At 61.6% G+C, this 23489-nt stretch overlaps 1 protein-coding gene across 1 annotated transcript in view; it reads right to left on the reverse strand.

Moving 5' to 3' along the window:
• LOC142486228 (6-phosphofructo-2-kinase/fructose-2,6-bisphosphatase 4-like) overlaps positions 1-22497 on the reverse strand; it is a 49209-nt gene extending 26712 nt beyond the window's left edge. The window contains 5 exon segments of the mRNA XM_075584867.1: positions 13240-13369; positions 15088-15192; positions 15992-16138; positions 22299-22458; positions 22460-22497. Of these exon segments, the coding sequence (XP_075440982.1) occupies positions 13240-13369; positions 15088-15192; positions 15992-16138; positions 22299-22458; positions 22460-22479 (562 nt within the window). The 5' untranslated portion in view covers positions 22480-22497.
• Between the last annotated feature and the right edge of the window lie 992 nt (positions 22498-23489).

The following is a 23489-nucleotide window of genomic DNA, read 5'->3' on the forward strand; positions in this document are numbered from 1 at the left end:
GCAGATGGCGTGCCCACCTCCCCACACACAGGGAGACGCCGTGCCCACCTCCCCACACACAGGCAGACGGCGTGCCCACCTCCCCACACACAGGCAGACACCGTGCCCACCTCCCCACACACAGGGAGACGCTGTGCCCACTTCCCCACACACATCAGACACCGCGCCCACCTCCCCACACACAGGCAGACACCGCGCCCACCTCCCCACACACAGGCAGACGGCGTGCCCACCTCCCCACACACAGGCAGACGGCGTGCCCACCTCCCCACACACAGGCAGACAGCGTGCTCACCTCCCCACACACAGGGAGACGCCGTGCCCACCTCCCCACACACAGGCAGACACCGCGCCCACCTCCCCACACACAGGGAGACGCCGTGCCCACCTCCCCACACACAGGGAGACACCGCGCCCACCTCCCCACACACAGGGAGACACCGCGCCCACCTCCCCACACACAGGGAGATGGCGTGCCCACCTCCCCACACACAGGCAGACACCGCGCCCACCTCCCCACACACAGGGAGACGGCGTGCCCACCTCCCCACACACAGGGAGACGGCGTGCCCACCTCCCCACACACAGGGAGACACCGTGCCCACCTCCCCACACACAGGCAGACAGCGTGCCCACCTCCCCACACACAGGGAGACACCATGCCCACCTCCCCACACACAGGCAAACACCGCGCCCACCTCCCCACACACAGGGAGACACCGCGCCCACCTCCCCACACACAGGGAGACGCCGCGCCCACCTCCCCACACACAGGGAGACGCCGCGCCCACCTCCCCACACACAGGGAGACGCCGCGCCCACCTCCCCACACACAGGGAGACGCCGCGCCCACCTCCCCACACACAGGGAGACGCCGTGCCCACCTCCCCACACACAGGGAGACGCCGTGCCCACCTCCCCACACACAGGCAGACGGCGTGCCCACCTCCCCACACACAGGGAGACACAGTGCCCACCTCCCCACACACAGGCAAACAGCGCGCCCACCTCCCCACACACAGGCAGACGGCGTGCCCACCTCCCCACACACAGGGAGACGCCGCGCCCACCTCCCCACACACAGGCAAACACCGCGCCCACCTCCCCACACACAGGGAGACACCGTGCCCACCTCCCCACACACAGGGAGACGCCGTGCCCACCTCCCCACACACAGGCAAACAGCGTGCCCACCTCCCCACACACAGGGAGACGGCGTGCCCACCTCCCCACACACAGGGAGACGGCGTGCCCACCTCCCCACACACAGGCAGACACCGCGCCCACCTCCCCACACACAGGCAGACACCGCGCCCACCTCCCCACACACAGGGAGACGGCGTGCCCACCTCCCCACACACAGGGAGACACCGTGCCCACCTCCCCACACACAGGCAGACACCGCGCCCACCTCCCCACACACAGGGAGACGCCGTGCCCACCTCCCCACACACAGGCAGACACCGCGCCCACCTCCCCACACACAGGGAGACACCGCGCCCACCTCCCCACACACAGGGAGACGCCGTGCCCACCTCCCCACACACAGGGAGACACCGCGCCCACCTCCCCACACACAGGCAAACAGCGTGCCCACCTCCCCACACACAGGGAGACACCGCGCCCACCTCCCCACACACAGGGAGACGCCGTGCCCACCTCCCCACACACAGGCAAACACCGCGCCCACCTCCCCACACACAGGGAGACGCCGCGCCCACCTCCCCACACACAGGGAGACGCCGTGCCCACCTCCCCACACACAGGGAGACGCCGTGCCCACCTCCCCACACACAGGGAGACGCCGTGCCCACCTCCCCACACACAGGGAGACACCGCGCCCACCTCCCCACACACAGGGAGACACCGCGCCCACCTCCCCACACACAGGCAAACAGCGTGCCCACCTCCCCACACACAGGGAGACGCCGCGCCCACCTCCCCACACACAGGCAGACACCGCGCCCACCTCCCCACACACAGGGAGACGCCGTGCCCACCTCCCCACACACAGGCAGACACCGCGCCCACCTCCCCACACACAGGGAGACGCCGTGCCCACCTCCCCACACACAGGCAAACAGCGTGCCCACCTCCCCACACACAGGGAGACGCCGCGCCCACCTCCCCACACACAGGCAAACAGCGTGCCCACCTCCCCACACACAGGGAGACGCCGCGCCCACCTCCCCACACACAGGCAGACACCGCGCCCACCTCCCCACACACAGGGAGACGCCGTGCCCACCTCCCCACACACAGGGAGACACCGCGCCCACCTCCCCACACACAGGGAGACGCCGTGCCCACCTCCCCACACACAGGGAGACGCCGTGCCCACCTCCCCACACACAGGCAGACACCGCGCCCACCTCCCCACACACAGGGAGACACCGTGCCCACCTCCCCACACACAGGCAGACACCGCGCCCACCTCCCCACACACAGGGAGACGCCGTGCCCACCTCCCCACACACAGGGAGACACCGCGCCCACCTCCCCACACACAGGCAGACACCGCGCCCACCTCCCCACACACAGGGAGACGGCGTGCCCACCTCCCCACACACAGGCAGACGGCGTGCCCACCTCCCCACACACAGGGAGACACCGTGCCCACCTCCCCACACACAGGCAGACACCGCGCCCACCTCCCCACACACAGGGAGACGGCGTGCCCACCTCCCCACACACAGGCAGACACCGTGCCCACCTCCCCACACACAGGCAGACTCCGTGCCCACCTCCCCACACACAGGCAGACACCGTGCCCACCTCCCCACACACAGGGAGACACCGCGCCCACCTCCCCACACACAGGCAGACGGCGTGCCCACCTCCCCACACACAGGGAGACGCCGTGCCCACCTCCCCACACACAGGCAGACACCGTGCCCACCTCCCCACACACAGGCAGACACCGCGCCCACCTCCCCACACACAGGCAGACGGTGCGCCCACCTCCCCACACACAGGGAGACGCCGTGCCCACCTCCCCACACACAGGGAGACACCGCGCCCACCTCCCCACACACAGGCAGACGGCGTGCCCACCTCCCCACACACAGGGAGACGCCGTGCCCACCTCCCCACACACAGGGAGACGCCGTGCCCACCTCCCCACACACAGGGAGACACCGCGCCCACCTCCCCACACACAGGCAGACGGCGTGCCCACCTCCCCACACACAGGGAGACGCCGTGCCCACCTCCCCACACACAGGGAGACGCCGTGCCCACCTCCCCACACACAGGGAGACGCCGTGCCCACCTCCCCACACACAGGGAGACGCCGTGCCCACCTCCCCACACACAGGGAGACACCGCGCCCACCTCCCCACACACAGGGAGACACCGCGCCCACCTCCCCACACACAGGGAGACACCGCGCCCACCTCCCCACACACAGGGAGACACCGCGCCCACCTCCCCACACACAGGGAGACGCCGTGCCCACCTCCCCACACACAGGCAGACGGCGTGCCCACCTCCCCACACACAGGGAGACACCGTGCCCACCTCCCCACACACAGGGAGACGCCGTGCCCACCTCCCCACACACAGGCAGACACCGTGCCCACCTCCCCACACACAGGGAGACGCAGTGCCCACCTCCCCACACACAGGGAGACGCAGTGCCCACCTCCCCACACACAGGCAGACACCGCGCCCACCTCCCCACACACAGGGAGACGGCGTGCCCACCTCCCCACACACAGGGAGACACCGCGCCCACCTCCCCACACACAGGGAGACAGCGTGCCCATCTCCCCACACACAGGCAGACACCGCGCCCACCTCCCCACACACAGGGAGACGCCGTGCCCACCTCCCCACACACAGGGAGACACCGCGCCCACCTCCCCACACACAGGGAGACGGCGTGCCCACCTCCCCACACACAGGGAGACGGCGTGCCCACCTCCCCACACACAGGGAGACGCCGTGCCCACCTCCCCACACACAGGGAGACACCGCGCCCACCTCCCCACACACAGGGAGACACCGCGCCCACCTCCCCACACACAGGCAAACAGCGTGCCCACCTCCCCACACACAGGGAGACGCCGTGCCCACCTCCCCACACACAGGGAGACGGCGTGCCCACCTCCCCACACACAGGGAGACGGCGTGCCCACCTCCCCACACACAGGCAGACACCGCGCCCACCTCCCCACACACAGGGAGACGCCGTGCCCACCTCCCCACACACAGGGAGACGGCGTGCCCACCTCCCCACACACAGGGAGACACCGCGCCCACCTCCCCACACACAGGGAGACACCGCGCCCACCTCCCCACACACAGGGAGACACCGCGCCCACCTCCCCACACACAGGGAGACACCATGCCCACCTCCCCACACACAGGGAGACACCGTGCCCACCTCCCCACACACAGGCAGACACCGCGCCCACCTCCCCACACACAGGGAGACGGCGTGCCCACCTCCCCACACACAGGGAGACACCGCGCCCACCTCCCCACACACAGGGAGACAGCGTGCCCATCTCCCCACACACAGGCAGACACCGCGCCCACCTCCCCACACACAGGGAGACGCCGTGCCCACCTCCCCACACACAGGGAGACACCGCGCCCACCTCCCCACACACAGGGAGACGGCGTGCCCACCTCCCCACACACAGGGAGACGGCGTGCCCACCTCCCCACACACAGGGAGACGCCGTGCCCACCTCCCCACACACAGGGAGACACCGCGCCCACCTCCCCACACACAGGGAGACACCGCGCCCACCTCCCCACACACAGGCAAACAGCGTGCCCACCTCCCCACACACAGGGAGACGCCGTGCCCACCTCCCCACACACAGGGAGACGGCGTGCCCACCTCCCCACACACAGGGAGACGGCGTGCCCACCTCCCCACACACAGGCAGACACCGCGCCCACCTCCCCACACACAGGGAGACGCCGTGCCCACCTCCCCACACACAGGGAGACGGCGTGCCCACCTCCCCACACACAGGGAGACACCGCGCCCACCTCCCCACACACAGGGAGACACCGCGCCCACCTCCCCACACACAGGGAGACACCGCGCCCACCTCCCCACACACAGGGAGACACCATGCCCACCTCCCCACACACAGGGAGACACCGTGCCCACCTCCCCACACACAGGGAGACACCATGCCCACCTCCCCACACACAGGGAGACACCGTGCCCACCTCCCCACACACAGGCAGACACCATGCCCACCTCCCCACACACAGGCAGACACCGCGCCCACCTCCCCACACACAGGGAGACGGCGTGCCCACCTCCCCACACACAGGGAGACACCGCGCCCACCTCCCCACACACAGGCAGACACCGCGCCCACCTCCCCACACACAGGGAGACGCCGTGCCCACCTCCCCACACACAGGCAGACACCGCGCCCACCTCCCCACACACAGGGAGACGGCGTGCCCACCTCCCCACACACAGGGAGACGGCGTGCCCACCTCCCCACACACAGGCAGACGCCGCGCCCACCTCCCCACACACAGGGAGACACCGCGCCCACCTCCCCACACACAGGGAGACGGCGTGCCCACCTCCCCACACACAGGCAGACACCGCGCCCACCTCCCCACACACAGGGAGACGCCGTGCCCACCTCCCCACACACAGGGAGACGGCGTGCCCACCTCCCCACACACAGGCAGACACCGCGCCCACCTCCCCACACACAGGCAGACGCCGCGCCCACCTCCCCACACACAGGGAGACACCGTGCCCACCTCCCCACACACAGGGAGACGCCGTGCCCACCTCCCCACACACAGGGAGACACCGTGCCCACCTCCCCACACACAGGGAGACACCGCGCCCACCTCCCCACACACAGGCAAACAGCGTGCCCACCTCCCCACACACAAGGAGACGCCGTGCCCACCTCCCCACACTCAGGCAGACGCCGTGCCCACCTCCCCACACACAGGCAAACACCGCGCCCACCTCCCCACACACAGGGAGACGCCGTGCCCACCTCCCCACACACAGGCAGACACCGCGCCCACCTCCCCACACACAAGGAGACGACGTGCCCACCTCCCCACACACAGGCAGACGCCGTGCCCACCTCCCCACACACAGGCAGACACCGTGCCCACCTCCCCACACACAGGGAGACGCAGTGCCCACCTCCCCACACACAGGCAGATGGCGTGCCCACCTCCCCACACACAGGGAGACGCCGTGCCCACCTCCCCACACACAGGCAGACGGCGTGCCCACCTCCCCACACACAGGGAGACGCCGTGCCCACCTCCCCACACACAGGGAGACGCAGTGCCCACCTCCCCACACACAGGCAGATGGCGTGCCCACCTCCCCACACACAGGGAGACGCCGTGCCCACCTCCCCACACACAGGCAGACGGCGTGCCCACCTCCCCACACACAGGCAGACACCGTGCCCACCTCCCCACACACAGGGAGACGCTGTGCCCACTTCCCCACACACATCAGACACCGCGCCCACCTCCCCACACACAGGCAGACACCGCGCCCACCTCCCCACACACAGGCAGACGGCGTGCCCACCTCCCCACACACAGGCAGACGGCGTGCCCACCTCCCCACACACAGGCAGACAGCGTGCTCACCTCCCCACACACAGGGAGACGCCGTGCCCACCTCCCCACACACAGGCAGACGCGTGCCAACCTCCCCACACACAGGCAGACGCGTGCCCACCTCCCCACACACAGGCAGACGGCCGTGCCCACCTCCTCACACACAGGCAGACGGCGTGCCCACCTCCCCACACACAGGCAGACGGTGCGCCCACCTCCCCACACACAGGCAGACGGTGCGCCCACCTCCCCACACACAGGCAGATGCGTGCCAACCTCCCCACACACAGGGAGACGCCGTGCCCACCTCCCCACACACAGGCAGACGCGTGCCAACCTCCCCACACACAGGCAGACACCGCGCCCACCTCCCCACACACAGGGAGACGGCGTGCCCACCTCCCCACACACAGGCAGACACCGTGCCCACCTCCCCACACACAGGGAGACGGCGTGCCCACCTCCCCACACACAGGGAGACGGCGTGCCCACCTCCCCACACACAGGCAGACACCGCGCCCACCTCCCCACACACAGGGAGACACCGCGCCCACCTCCCCACACACAGGGAGACACCGCGCCCACCTCCCCACACACAGGGAGACACCGCGCCCACCTCCCCACACACAGGGAGACGCCGCGCCCACCTCCCCACACACAGGGAGACACCGCGCCCACCTCCCCACACACAGGGAGACGCCGTGCCCACCTCCCCACACACAGGGAGACGCCGTGCCCACCTCCCCACACACAGGCAGACACCGCGCCCACCTCCCCACACACAGGGAGACGCCGTGCCCACCTCCCCACACACAGGGAGACACCGCGCCCACCTCCCCACACACAGGGAGACACCGCGCCCACCTCCCCACACACAGGGAGATGGCGTGCCCACCTCCCCACACACAGGCAGACACCGCGCCCACCTCCCCACACACAGGGAGACGGCGTGCCCACCTCCCCACACACAGGGAGACGGCGTGCCCACCTCCCCACACACAGGGAGACACCGTGCCCACCTCCCCACACACAGGCAGACGGCGTGCCCACCTCCCCACACACAGGCAAACAGCGTGCCCACCTCCCCACACACAGGGAGACACCATGCCCACCTCCCCACACACAGGCAAACACCGCGCCCACCTCCCCACACACAGGGAGACACCGCGCCCACCTCCCCACACACAGGGAGACGCCGCGCCCACCTCCCCACACACAGGGAGACGCCGCGCCCACCTCCCCACACACAGGGAGACGCCGCGCCCACCTCCCCACACACAGGGAGACGCCGCGCCCACCTCCCCACACACAGGGAGACGCCGTGCCCACCTCCCCACACACAGGGAGACGCCGTGCCCACCTCCCCACACACAGGCAGACGGCGTGCCCACCTCCCCACACACAGGCAAACAGCGCGCCCACCTCCCCACACACAGGCAGACGGCGTGCCCACCTCCCCACACACAGGGAGACGCCGCGCCCACCTCCCCACACACAGGCAGACGGCGTGCCCACCTCCCCACACACAGGGAGACACCGTGCCCACCTCCCCACACACAGGGAGACACCGTGCCCACCTCCCCACACACAGGGAGACGCCGTGCCCACCTCCCCACACACAGGCAAACAGCGTGCCCACCTCCCCACACACAGGGAGACGGCGTGCCCACCTCCCCACACACAGGGAGACACCGCGCCCACCTCCCCACACACAGGCAGACACCGCGCCCACCTCCCCACACACAGGGAGACGGCGTGCCCACCTCCCCACACACAGGGAGACGCCGTGCCCACCTCCCCACACACAGGGAGACACCGTGCCCACCTCCCCACACACAGGCAGACACCGCGCCCACCTCCCCACACACAGGGAGACACCGCGCCCACCTCCCCACACACAGGGAGACGCCGTGCCCACCTCCCCACACACAGGGAGACACCGCGCCCACCTCCCCACACACAGGGAGACACCGCGCCCACCTCCCCACACACAGGGAGACGCCGTGCCCACCTCCCCACACACAGGCAAACACCGCGCCCACCTCCCCACACACAGGGAGACGCCGCGCCCACCTCCCCACACACAGGGAGACGCCGTGCCCACCTCCCCACACACAGGGAGACGCCGTGCCCACCTCCCCACACACAGGGAGACGCCGCGCCCACCTCCCCACACACAGGGAGACACCGCGCCCACCTCCCCACACACAGGCAAACAGCGTGCCCACCTCCCCACACACAGGGAGACGCCGCGCCCACCTCCCCACACACAGGCAAACAGCGTGCCCACCTCCCCACACACAGGGAGACGCCGCGCCCACCTCCCCACACACAGGGAGACACCGCGCCCACCTCCCCACACACAGGCAAACAGCGTGCCCACCTCCCCACACACAGGGAGACACCGCGCCCACCTCCCCACACACAGGCAAACACCGCGCCCACCTCCCCACACACAGGCAGACACCGCGCCCACCTCCCCACACACAGGGAGACGCCGTGCCCACCTCCCCACACACAGGCAGACACCGCGCCCACCTCCCCACACACAGGGAGACACCGCGCCCACCTCCCCACACACAGGGAGACGCCGTGCCCACCTCCCCACACACAGGGAGACGCCGTGCCCACCTCCCCACACACAGGCAGACACCGCGCCCACCTCCCCACACACAGGGAGACACCGTGCCCACCTCCCCACACACAGGCAGACACCGCGCCCACCTCCCCACACACAGGGAGACGCCGTGCCCACCTCCCCACACACAGGCAGACACCGCGCCCACCTCCCCACACACAGGGAGACGCCGTGCCCACCTCCCCACACACAGGGAGACACCGCGCCCACCTCCCCACACACAGGCAGACACCGCGCCCACCTCCCCACACACAGGGAGACGGCGTGCCCACCTCCCCACACACAGGCAGACGGCGTGCCCACCTCCCCACACACAGGGAGACACCGTGCCCACCTCCCCACACACAGGCAGACACCGCGCCCACCTCCCCACACACAGGGAGACGGCGTGCCCACCTCCCCACACACAGGCAGACACCGTGCCCACCTCCCCACACACAGGCAGACACCGTGCCCACCTCCCCACACACAGGCAGACACCGTGCCCACCTCCCCACACACAGGCAGACGGCGTGCCCACCTCCCCACACACAGGGAGACGCCGTGCCCACCTCCCCACACACAGGGAGACGCCGTGCCCACCTCCCCACACACAGGGAGACACCGCGCCCACCTCCCCACACACAGGCAGACGGCGTGCCCACCTCCCCACACACAGGGAGACGCCGTGCCCACCTCCCCACACACAGGGAGACGCCGTGCCCACCTCCCCACACACAGGGAGACGCCGTGCCCACCTCCCCACACACAGGGAGACGCCGTGCCCACCTCCCCACACACAGGGAGACACCGCGCCCACCTCCCCACACACAGGGAGACACCGCGCCCACCTCCCCACACACAGGGAGACACCGCGCCCACCTCCCCACACACAGGGAGACACCGCGCCCACCTCCCCACACACAGGGAGACGCCGTGCCCACCTCCCCACACACAGGCAGACGGCGTGCCCACCTCCCCACACACAGGGAGACACCGTGCCCACCTCCCCACACACAGGGAGACGCCGTGCCCACCTCCCCACACACAGGCAGACGGCGTGCCCACCTCCCCACACACAGGCAGACACCGCGCCCACCTCCCCACACACAGGGAGACGGCGTGCCCACCTCCCCACACACAGGCAGACGGCGTGCCCACCTCCCCACACACAGGGAGACACCGTGCCCACCTCCCCACACACAGGGAGACGCCGTGCCCACCTCCCCACACACAGGCAGACGGCGTGCCCACCTCCCCACACACAGGGAGACGCCGTGCCCACCTCCCCACACACAGGGAGACACCGTGCCCACCTCCCCACACACAGGGAGACACCGTGCCCACCTCCCCACACACAGGGAGACGCAGTGCCCACCTCCCCACACACAGGGAGACGCAGTGCCCACCTCCCCACACACAGGCAGACACCGCGCCCACCTCCCCACACACAGGGAGACGGCGTGCCCACCTCCCCACACACAGGGAGACACCGCGCCCACCTCCCCACACACAGGGAGACAGCGTGCCCACCTCCCCACACACAGGCAGACACCGCGCCCACCTCCCCACACACAGGGAGACGCCGTGCCCACCTCCCCACACACAGGCAAACAGCGTGCCCACCTCCCCACACACAGGGAGACGCCGTGCCCACCTCCCCACACACAGGGAGACGGCGTGCCCACCTCCCCACACACAGGGAGACGGCGTGCCCACCTCCCCACACACAGGCAGACACCGCGCCCACCTCCCCACACACAGGGAGACGGCGTGCCCACCTCCCCACACACAGGGAGACGCCGTGCCCACCTCCCCACACACAGGCAAACAGCGTGCCCACCTCCCCACACACAGGGAGACGCCGTGCCCACCTCCCCACACACAGGGAGACAGCGTGCCCACCTCCCCACACACAGGGAGACGGCGTGCCCACCTCCCCACACACAGGCAGACACCGCGCCCACCTCCCCACACACAGGGAGACGCCGTGCCCACCTCCCCACACACAGGGAGACGGCGTGCCCACCTCCCCACACACAGGGAGACACCGCGCCCACCTCCCCACACACAGGGAGACACCGCGCCCACCTCCCCACACACAGGGAGACACCATGCCCACCTCCCCACACACAGGGAGACACCGTGCCCACCTCCCCACACACAGGGAGACACCATGCCCACCTCCCCACACACAGGGAGACACCGTGCCCACCTCCCCACACACAGGCAGACACCGCGCCCACCTCCCCACACACAGGGAGACGGCGTGCCCACCTCCCCACACACAGGGAGACACCGCGCCCACCTCCCCACACACAGGGAGACGCCGCGCCCACCTCCCCACACACAGAGAGACGGCGTGCCCACCTCCCCACACACAGGGAGACACCGCGCCCACCTCCCCACACACAGGCAGACACCGCGCCCACCTCCCCACACACAGGGAGACGCCGTGCCCACCTCCCCACACACAGGCAGACACCGCGCCCACCTCCCCACACACAGGGAGACACCGTGCCCACCTCCCCACACACAGGGAGACGGCGTGCCCACCTCCCCACACACAGGCAGACGCCGCGCCCACCTCCCCACACACAGGGAGACACCGCGCCCACCTCCCCACACACAGGGAGACACCGTGCCCACCTCCCCACACACAGGGAGACGCCGTGCCCACCTCCCCACACACAGGGAGACACCGTGCCCACCTCCCCACACACAGGGAGACACCGCGCCCACCTCCCCACACACAGGCAAACAGCGTGCCCACCTCCCCACACACAAGGAGACGCCGTGCCCACCTCCCCACACTCAGGCAGACGCCGCGCCCACCTCCCCACACACAGGCAGACACCGCGCCCACCTCCCCACACACAGGCAGACACCGCGCCCACCTCCCCACACACAAGGAGACGACGTGCCCACCTCCCCACACACAGGCAGACGCGTGCCAACCTCCCCACACACAGGCAGACACCGTGCCCACCTCCCCACACACAGGGAGACGCAGTGCCCACCTCCCCACACACAGGCAGATGGCGTGCCCACCTCCCCACACACAGGGAGACGCCGTGCCCACCTCCCCACACACAGGCAGACGGCGTGCCCACCTCCCCACACACAGGGAGACGCCGTGCCCACCTCCCCACACACAGGGAGACGCAGTGCCCACCTCCCCACACACAGGCAGATGGCGTGCCCACCTCCCCACACACAGGGAGACGCCGTGCCCACCTCCCCACACACAGGCAGACGGCGTGCCCACCTCCCCACACACAGGCAGACACCGTGCCCACCTCCCCACACACAGGGAGACGCTGTGCCCACTTCCCCACACACATCAGACACCGCGCCCACCTCCCCACACACAGGCAGACACCGCGCCCACCTCCCCACACACAGGCAGACGGCGTGCCCACCTCCCCACACACAGGCAGACGGCGTGCCCACCTCCCCACACACAGGCAGACAGCGTGCCCACCTCCCCACACACAGGGAGACGCCGTGCCCACCTCCCCACACACAGGCAGACGCGTGCCAACCTCCCCACACACAGGCAGACGCGTGCCAACCTCCCCACACACAGGCAGACGCCGTGCCCACCTCCCCACACACAGGCAGACGCGTGCCAACCTCCCCACACACAGGCAGACGGCGTGCCCACCTCCCCACACACAGGCAGACGGCCGTGCCCACCTCCTCACACACAGGCAGACGGCGTGCCCACCTCCCCACACACAGGCAGACGGTGCGCCCACCTCCCCACACACAGGCAGACGGTGCGCCCACCTCCCCACACACAGGCAGATGCGTGCCAACCTCCCCACACACAGGGAGACGCCGTGCCCACCTCCCCACACACAGGCAGACGCGTGCCAACCTCCCCACACACAGGCAGACGCCGTGCCCCCCTCCCCACACACAGGCAGACGGTGCGCCAACCTCCCCACACACAGGTGGCCGGGTGCAAGACTACAAGGTTTTGGATGGGAGAGATCTGCCACTTTAAGGGGGTGGTACCCAGCGTTCACCTGCACTCTTATCCAGGAAGTACGCCAGCAGGCAGCGCATGACCGCCTGGTGACAGATCACCAGCACATTCTCCTGACGCTCCAGCTCCATGATGACCGGCTCCAGCCTCTGCACCAGGTCCTCGTAGGACTGCAAAGGGAGCGCAAGCATCACCGCAGGTTCAATCCCGCGCAGCAGGGAAATACATAATGCCATAAGTGCGCGCGTCTGTCTGCGCGTCTGTCTGCGCGTCTGCTACATATCACATAGTAACATAGAGGATGAGGTTGGAAAAAAAAGACGTACGTCCATCAAGTTGAACCTATGCTAAATTTAGACGACAGATACTTTATCCTATATCTATACAGGCAGTCCTCGGTTATCCGACACAATGCGTTACTCAAAATGGCGTTGGATAGCGAAACGTTGTAAAGCGAAACACCTTTTCCCATAGGAACACTGTTTAAATGAAAGGTTCCGTCCTGAAGGCATTTTTAATACTAAAATACACAAAATATTTTACGCAGGCAATAAGATATGCAGCACACACATACATTATATAGTGTATATACCGTATTATATATAATATAACATAATATATAATATAATATAAAAATATAATATATTATATAGTATAAGATATATATTATATACACATAAACAACTTTGCAAAGCGTTGTAAGAGCGTTGGATAAGCCGTTTTGGCGCTGTAAAAATGAACATAGGTATGCATTGCACAGCGTTGGATAAGCCTTTCGTTGTAAAGCGAGGACTGCCTGTACTTACAGTATATTGACCCAGAGGAAGGCGAACACAAACCCCAGTGTCATCTCATCCAATGATATCTCATAAGGGAGAATAAATTCCTTCCTGACTCCAAGAATTGGCAATCGGATAACTCCCTGGATCAGCGTCCTTCCCATGTATACTGTGGGTATATCACAGTAATAACAGACACCCCAGGACTTGTGTATTACTAAGGTCAGCGTTTGGGCGTATGGACGATCTCTCCGTGTGGAGCCAAAACGCTGAGATCTTAGTAATAAACTTGTTGCATTTTTGCACACGTCCTGGTGTGCCTGTTATTACTCCGATATACCCAACGTCTGGGCAGCTGAAGTACCCGGGTAATACAGCATTGTTACTGGAGAGCCACTATAATCAATGATGTGTGTGTATAATGTGTGTGTGTGTGTAATATCTATACAATGCTTTTTTGGTAATATAAAAAAAAGTGCCGGTACCCGGCCACTCATCTCCGTCGCATTATCGTGACATCACAGCGTCATGCGACACTGCGTGGTCATGGCAACGCGGCACCATGTCACGTCACTGTATCAAATGCCATGGCGACGCGTCGTTACAAGAATATGCGGCCGGAGATGAGGAGCAGGAGGGGAAGGGAGGGGCCGCTACGTCGTACCGTCACAAAAAAAGCCCTATACACACACACACATCATAGTGCGTTATAAAAAACATGTAGTGTGTGTGTGTAATGTGTAGTGTGCGTAGTGTGTGTGCATGCGTGCAAGTGTAATGTGTATAGTGTGTGTGGATAATATGTAGTGTGTGTGGGTAGTATGTGTGTGGATAATGTGTAGTGTGTGTGTGGATAATGTGTAGTGTGTGGTGTGCGTACGGTGTGTGCAAGTGTAATGTGTAGTATGTGCGTGTATAGGGTGTGCACACAATTTACTGGAGACTACGCAAGCACACCGTGTCGGGGGAGAGATTAACCCTAATGCATATATCCCCCTCACCCCGTTACTCACCTCCCCCCACCCCACATTACTCACCTCCCCCCACCCCACATTACTCACCTCCCCCCACCCCACATTACTCACCTCCCCCCACCCCACATTACTCACCTCCCCCTTCGGGTATCGGTATCTGTATTTATCCTGATCCCGCAGCGCGAACTCCAGCGGAAAGGACTCCTGGATCTCCTCGTAACGCATCTCCTCGCACACGCCCTGCCGGGAATACACGCCCAATAATTACTCACCATTTCCCTTAAGGAGAAAGGGTCTTCTAGGCCCTGTGTGGTCACACTTACCCATCGGACTGAAAAAGAAGCAATCCCCCCTAACGCTGGCCGCGCTTATAGTGCCGCGACGCGACCGATGACGTCACCCGTCGCCGTTTGCAAAAGTTGTGTTTAGGTTTTGGGCGATGGCGCTGGCTGTAAGGCCAGCGACGTCACAAAAGGGGCGGGCAGAGGCACGGAGAAGCTCTCTGATTGGCCGCCAGGGGAGACCATCACCGAAAAAATCAAATAACAGTGACTACCAGATTTCTGGTAGCGCTGTCGCTCCGTCGCGTCGCGTGCACTATAAGCGCCGGCGACAATGTGATGTCGCGTCGCCGGCAGTATAAGTGCAGCCTAACTGCCATGTTTTTATTTTACCGGATTCTAATAACCGCGGGGCACCCTCCAGAACAGAACCGCGCTATTTCCAGCGCCGGGGACCCCGCGGTTGCCGAGGTACTTGCTGTTGAAGTTACCCGTATCACTTCCTGAGATTTAAATGGCCGTCCAACAGGACGCAACAACCGATGATGCGGCAGCTTCCTATTGGCCTGAAATTTGGCAGCCATTTTGTTTCCCCGGTAACTTCACCAGTAAGTATCCAGAGAAGCACAGGGGAGGGCAAAATAGCGACTTTTGACTCAGGGGGAGACCCCCAGTTGCCGACCCGTAAAAAAAATAAAAACCTTGCAATGTCATCACAGACCCGGGACGGACACATGAACCACTACACCGCGGCTTACCGCGTCGATCTCGTTGAGCGCCTTCCACTGCTCGTACGTCGTGCCCAGGGACTCCGCCGTCTGAATGGTCCTCTTCATCTGACTCGTCCACACTTTCAGGTCGTTGATGTTCTGCCCGTGGATAAACGTGGCCAGATATTTCGCAAACTGGGGAGGGGGGGGGGGGGGGAATGGGTTAATTTACATGGCAACAATGAAAAGCAGAAGTGGCCCAACTGCCGTCCTCAAGGGCCACCAACAGGCCGGGTATCAGGGATATCCCTGCTTCAGCACAGGTGGCCCAGTCATTCTGACATCAGGGAGATCTCCCCCATACCTGCCCTGTCGGCGGCCCCTTGAGGACTGGAGTTGGAAAGCCGTCAGCGTATCGGAGCCGGCGCCAGGGGAGGAGTTAAGCCGGCGCGTAACGAGAAGAATAAACACAGCGCTATCGCGGGGAGAAGACGAGGTTTCATTCTCTAACAAAAAGGTCAAAACTGAAAAGGGCATTTAAATAACCGGAAAAGCGCCCGAATATCACGCTGGACCAGACAGAGGAGACTACGAGGGGTTAATATTCCAGTTGCCGGGTTTAAAGGGCCGGTGACCAGCAGCAGGCGGGGGAGGGGGCGTTACATTGCATTACTAAGGAGAACATGCAGTCCCAGGGTGTAAGTAATATTAACCCTTTCCTGGCCAACGCAGGCACGCCCTCTGGCAGCATAAGGGTTCATTTCCATTTCAATTAACTTTCGAGACGCGCCCCTGAGCTCGTCGCTGGAGATGGGCGAAGGCACTGCAGGGGTTACACAGCCAAGCCTACAGACTTCCTTGCTGCGCTTGGGGGGCACGCTGGAGTTGGGTTACCCCATGCCCCGGGAGAAAGAAGAAGAAGATTGCGGGAAGCGGGTTACAACACCGGGGCCGTGTGCCAATGTCACCCAGCGTCCGTCTGGCACCACATCCTCCTGCGGCAAGGGCACTTCCTCCTAACGATCCCGGTACCAAGTCATTAACAAAGAGCACGGCATCTCCGTGGCGGGAACACAACTCCTTAACTGCCCCCCAAAAGGCAGCAGATACATACAGAAGCCTGCACAGCGGCTGCAGAGTGATAATGATATCCTAGATGTATGTATGTATGCGTATGTATATGTCTGCGCGTGTGTGTGTGTGTATGTGTGTGTATGTGTATGTGTGTTTGTGTGTTTGTGTGTATGTGTGTGTGTGTGCGTCTATGCGTTTGTATGTATGTGCATATGTGTGTGTGTGTGTATGTATGTATGTCTGTGCGTGTGTGTGTTTGTGTGTATGTGTGTTTGTGTGTGTGTGTGTGCGTCTATGCGTTTGTATGTGTGTGTGTGTGTGTGTGTATGTATGTGTGTGTATGTGTATGTGTATATGTGTGTTTGTGTGTATGTGTGTATGTGTGTGTGTTGTGTGCGTCTATGCGTTTGTATGTATGTGCATATGTGTGTGTGTGTGTATGTATGTATGTCTGTGTGTGTGTGTGTGTGTGTGTATGTGTGTGTATGTGTGTCTATGCGTTTGTATGTATGTGCATATGTATGTGTGTGTGTGTGTGTGTGTATGTATGTATGTCTGTGTGTGTGTGTGTGTGTGTGTGTGTGTGTATGTATGTCTGTGTGTGTGTGTGTGTGTGTGTGTGTGTGTATGTATGTCTGTGTGTGTGTGTGTGTGTATGTATATCTTTATTACTAACTTTCCATTCATATACATAGCGCGTCACAGCAGTAATACACGTGACAATCATATAAATAATACAAATAACAGATCATGGGAATAAGCGTTTCAGACATAACATAACATTTCGGAAGAGGAGTCCCTGTTGCGAGGAGCTTACAATCTAATTGGTAGGTAGGGAGAACGTACAGAGACAGTAGGAGGGAGTTCTGGTCAGTGCGTCTGCAGGGGGCCAAGCTTTATGTATCGTGTGTATAGTATCAGCCACAGAAGTACTCATATGCTTCATTAAGCAGGGGTGTTTTAAGATGGGTCTTTAAGGTGGATAGTGAGGGTACTAGTCGGGTATTGAGGGGGAGGGCATTCCAGAGGTGAGGGGCAGTCAGTGAGAAAGGTTTTAGGCAAAGAGCAAAAAGCAGCACAGCTTTTTAAACATATTTACAGCAAAATACATAGATTTTCTCTTCTTCAAGCAATAAAATCTTTTGTTTATTACAAGTTCCTGAGAGTCCTAAACACACACACACACACACACACACACACACACACACACACACACACACACACACACACACACAAGCAGGGTTCGCTCTGTGTATGCGTTATACTGTACAAGACATTGAGATAGATATAGATACACAGATAGATACTATACACACACACACACACACAATCCAGACGCTTCAGACAACGCAAAGATATATGGAGAGATGCATGCTGGGTATTACTCAAAGAAGTATGGAGAGATGCATGGTGGGTATTACCCGAAGAGATGGAAGGAAGAATGAATGTGTTCAAAACCAAACAAAAGTCTGTGACATCATCACACGGGTACAGAAATTAAAATGGCGCGGGTCGGACATATCACAAGAAGAAATGACCATCGTTGGACAGAGATGGAACTCAACTGGATTCCAAGAGATTGAAAGACCAAGACGTCCCAAAGTAAGATGGGAGGATGAAATCCGGGAATTTGTTAAGGATATAGAGATATAGAGACATATACAGTGGCGAGAAAAAGTTTGTGAACCCCAGTGATAATTACGAAAAGTCCATAGTTTTTCCATGATAACATTGTTGAATAAAAAAGTATTTTCTTAAATATCCAACAGGGTTTATATTAACCAATTCCATGTCTTTTGAAACAAAATGATGTACAGATGTAGCGGCCGTTATTCAAACAAATCACAGCGCCGTTTCCGTGTGCGCTGCTGTACTCCACACGGCATGAATGCCGCCAAATCGCCCCAGGCACCCGCGCTTATTGCGGTTGCTTTGTTTGAATTTCATGGATTGTTTCTTTGTGTGCAATGAAATGAATGAATTGCAATGTGTACAGTACTGTGCTACTGTGCCAATTTCAGGTGTTTAAAAGCCAGAACACCAAAATTAAATGTTCGGCGCTCGCGTCTTAAGGCGGTGCGGTTGGAAGAAATCCCGCGCCATGACATGGGTATTCCGAGGTATACACCGCGTGAAGTGTTCGAATAACGGCCGCTGCATCTGTATGTATTATACAAACATAAAGTAATTCAGAGTCAGGGTATGTGCAAAGGTAAGTGAAACCCTGGTTTTATCAGCTAAGTTAAAGGAGATAATTAGAATCGGGTGTTTAAATAATTAGGTAGGTGTTCAGGGGTGAATTTGGGAGGCCCCATCTTATATAAAGACCAAAACGTTGCGAGTTTGATCTTCACCGTACAGGTGTGTGGAAACACGTCATGCCACGATCAAAAGAAATATCTGAAGACCTCAGAAAAGCCGTTATTGATGCTCATCAGCCTAGAAAGGGATACACAAAGTAACCGAGGATTGGTTGAGCAGCAACCCAGCGAAAAAGCACAATCAACTCACCGGTTCTAGAGGGGGCGGTGCTACAAGCAGCTGCACGCGGAACCGCGACTACACAGAGACGGAGGTAGAACTTCAATGTGGATGGGGCGCTACGGAGGTCATTTACCTGTCCTCCGCAGTGCATGCACCCCCACCAGACGTTCATTACACACTCCGCTGGCAACTCTGTGTATCCTGATCACCTCTATGTAGCCATCGTGAGTGTAGCGGACATTTCTCATAGCTGCCTTTTTACTGTTGATTACACCCAGCATTTACTACGCTTTATAATAGCATATTGTGGCCCTTTGGCAGCTCTAAAACATATTTTGGAGGTTAGTCTTGGAGCGTTGACTGGTTAATATATATCTATAGAAAGAGTTACAAAACCATTTCTAAGGATTTGGGGCTCCATTAATTCAGTCAGACAGATAGTCTACAAATGGAGGAACTTCAAGATCACAGTCACTACCCAGGAGCATCGTCCTACCAAAATCTCTCCAAGAACAAACCAGCAATTCATCCAGGAAGTCACACAGAACCCCAGAGTAACACCCAAGGATCTGCCGGCCGCTCTCACCTCGGCTAATGTGAGTGCTCCTGACTCAACTATCAGAAAAAGACTGAACAAGAATGGTCTCCATGGAAGGATAGCCAGGAGGAAACCACTGCTCTCTAAAAAGAACATTGCTGCCGTCTGAAGTTCGCCAAAGAGCACATAGACGATCCACAAGACTTCTGGAACAATGTTCTCTGGACAGACAAGTCAAAGGTAGAACTTTTTGGCCTCAATGAGAAACCTTATGTTTGGCGAAAACCAAACACTGCATTCAAACAGAAGAACCTCTTCCCAACCCCCAAGCATGGTGGTGTGAGTGTGATAGTTTGGGGCTGGCTTGGGGCAGCTTTAGGACCTGGACGCCTTGCCATCATTGACACAATCCTGAATTCTGCACTGGATCAGAAGATTCTAGAGGAGAATGCCAGGCCGTCCGTCCATGAGCTGAAGGGAAAGTGGGTCATTCAGCAAGACACTGATCCTAAACATACAAGCAGATCTACAAAAGAACGGCTGCAGAAGAAGAAATCTCTCTGTGTAACTGTCCCTGCCCGGGTTCCTAGGGAGGTCACATTGGTGGGATAAGTATATGGCGGCTCTGCATGGGTTACTGTGACTCAGGGGCATGATTCAGGCGGCTGGGGGGTGGGGCAGTAAGGTTGTGTAATAATGGGCGCCAGGAACTTATAACACAACTGTCATTTATTCGTGTCCCCAAACACAGGGAGCCCGCGCGCATAGAGAGAGCGCGCGAGAGTATAGAGAGAGCGCGTGAGAGTATAGAGAGAGCGCGCGAAAGTATAGAGAGAGCGCGCGCGAAAGTATAGAGAGAGCGCACGCGAGAGTATAGAGCGAGAGTGTGTATAGAGAGCGAGAGTGTGTATAGAGAGCGAGAGTGTGTATAGAGAGCGAGAGTGTGTATAGAGAGCGAGAGTGTGTATAGAGAGCGAGAGTGTGTATAGAGAGCGAGAGTGTGTATAGAGAGCGAGAGTGGATAGCGAGAGCGAGAGTGTGTATAGAGCGACCTTGGACTGTAAGACACACACGTTGCGGGGATCTGCAATAAAATATAAATGTACTTTAAACCCCAGTTATTATTTGTATGGAATATTTCTTAACCCCTTCAGTGCCGGGGGGTGCTGGAACACGAACGTATAACCCGGCAGCCCGCGCTCACGCGGGTTTTGCCGTATCTTTAACATTTAACCTCTCCCTTCCTGCTCTTTCCAGCACCAGTTTTATTTAACCCCCGACGTTCCGCTCAGGTGACACAGGGATTTCAAAACACGACGTGTCCGGGAATTTAAAATGGAGCCCCGCGCCGTCTAAAGGTTAACGTGGTAACCGCCGAAGCTGAAGAGAATCGGGATTAGGAGCAGGACATTAGGAGCGCAAGCTTTGCTGCCATATCTCTGAGAGGCACCCGCAGGGTTAAACGGGCAGCCTGTCTGCAATCACCCCGCCAACAGGGTTCCCCTGAACGTCGCCGCAGTACCGCTGCTTTCTGGAACATCCGGACGCTTTCATTAACCCTCCAGATGCCACGGGGAGCACACGCTGCGTAAAGTATGACGAGCGCAACGAGACGGGTCCCGGGACGTCCTGTATCTTAGCGCAGGGGGGAGGCCGGCTCCAGGGCCACACAAACAGGTCAGGTTTTCAGGATATTCCTGCTTCAGCACAGGAGAAGACAGACACTGATTGAGCTACCTGTGCTGAAGCAGGGATATCCTGAAAACCTGACCTGTTGGTGGCCCTGGAGCTGGCCGCCCCCCTGGTCTAACGATCCAGGACGTCCCGCGATCCATCTCATTGCGCTCTTCAGGGACATCCTGAAAACCTGACCTGTTGGTGGCCCTTGAGGACTGGGGGGTCGCCAACCCACCCCCCGTCTTAGATTGTAAGCTCTTTGGGACAGGGTCTCCTTTCCTTAATGTGTATTACTGCGGTAAAGGGGCGATGTGCACGTATGAAGCTATACATACATCATGACACTATATACACCTTATAGGGACCTGTCCGAAGCGGCAGAAACGCCAATGACGCAGTGACCGGGGTTCCACCTACAGAGCAGGATGCAGCGGCCATTTTACGCCCCCCTGCAAAAATTCGGCGTACATAGAATAGAAAGCTAGAACCTGCTGGGGACGGGCATCCTGCCGCCGGGTCCCGCGGCGGCGTATACACCGGTTACCCCTGCCGGGGGAGAGGGACGCGCCAAGGACGTGGTACCTCTTGCCCTCGGCTGGACAGGCCGGAGTCGCCACCGATCCGGCCACTGATGTTGAGCTCGCTCTCCCCGTGCCGGCACAGGTAGATGGAGCGTGGCGTGACGTGGATATTCATCAGGTAGTACACGATGCGACTCTGGATGTGATCCACCACGCGGTTGGTATCTCCGGCCCACGTCCATGATCTTGATGTAGGACAGCTCCCTGCGACGGGACACGTAAGGGGCGGGACACGTAAGGGGCGGGACACGTAAGGGGCGGGGCATGCACAGGGCAGGCCATGCAAGGGGCGGGTCATCCACTGTCGGGTTACTTCCCACCATCACGTTGTGTTCATCCCAATAATTCCGCGCACTGTCCCCCCGTCCCGAGACATTTGCACGCTGTGACCCCCCCGTCTGTCCCGAGACTCCCCCGTGCTGCGCCCCCCCATCTCTGTCCTGAGACTCCCCCGTGCTGCGCCCCCCATCTCTGCCCGGAGACTCCCCCGTGCTGCGACCCCCATCTCTGCCCGGAGACTCCCCCGTGCTGCGCCCCCCATCTCTGCCCGGAGACTCCCCCCGTGCTGCGCCCCCCATCTCTGCCCAGAGACTCCCCGTGCTGCGTCCCCCATCTCTGCCCGGAGACTCCCCCGTGCTGCGTCCCCCATCTCTGCCCGGAGACCCCCCCACGCTGCCCCCCCCATCTCTGCCCGGAGACTCCCCGTGCTGCGCCCCCCATCTCTGTCCTGAGACTCCCCCGTGCTGCGGCCCCCATCTCTGCCCGGAGACTCCCCTGTGCTGCGCCCCCCATCTCTGCCCGGAGACTCCCCCCGTGCTGCGCCCCCCATCTCTGCCCGGAGACTCCCCCGTGCTGCGCCCCCCATCTCTGCCCAGAGACTCCCCCGTGCTGCGTCCCCCATCTCTGCCCGGAGACTCCCCCGTGCTGCGTCCCCCATCTCTGCCCGGAGACCCCCCCACGCTGCCCCCCCATCTCTGCCCGGAGACTCCCCGTGCTGCGCCCCCCATCTCTGTCCTGAGACTCCCCCGTGCTGCGGCCCCCATCTCTGCCCGGAGACTCCCCTGTGCTGCGCCCCCCATCTCTGCCCGGAGACTCCCCCGTGCTGCGCCCCCCATCTCTGCCCGGAGACTCCCCCGTGCTGCGCCCCCCATCTCTGCCCGGAGACTCCCCCGTGCTGCGCCCCCCATCTCTG

This window comes from Ascaphus truei, unplaced genomic scaffold (genome assembly GCF_040206685.1).
Source record: "Ascaphus truei isolate aAscTru1 unplaced genomic scaffold, aAscTru1.hap1 HAP1_SCAFFOLD_793, whole genome shotgun sequence".
NCBI classification, from domain to species: Eukaryota; Metazoa; Chordata; class Amphibia; order Anura; family Ascaphidae; genus Ascaphus; species Ascaphus truei.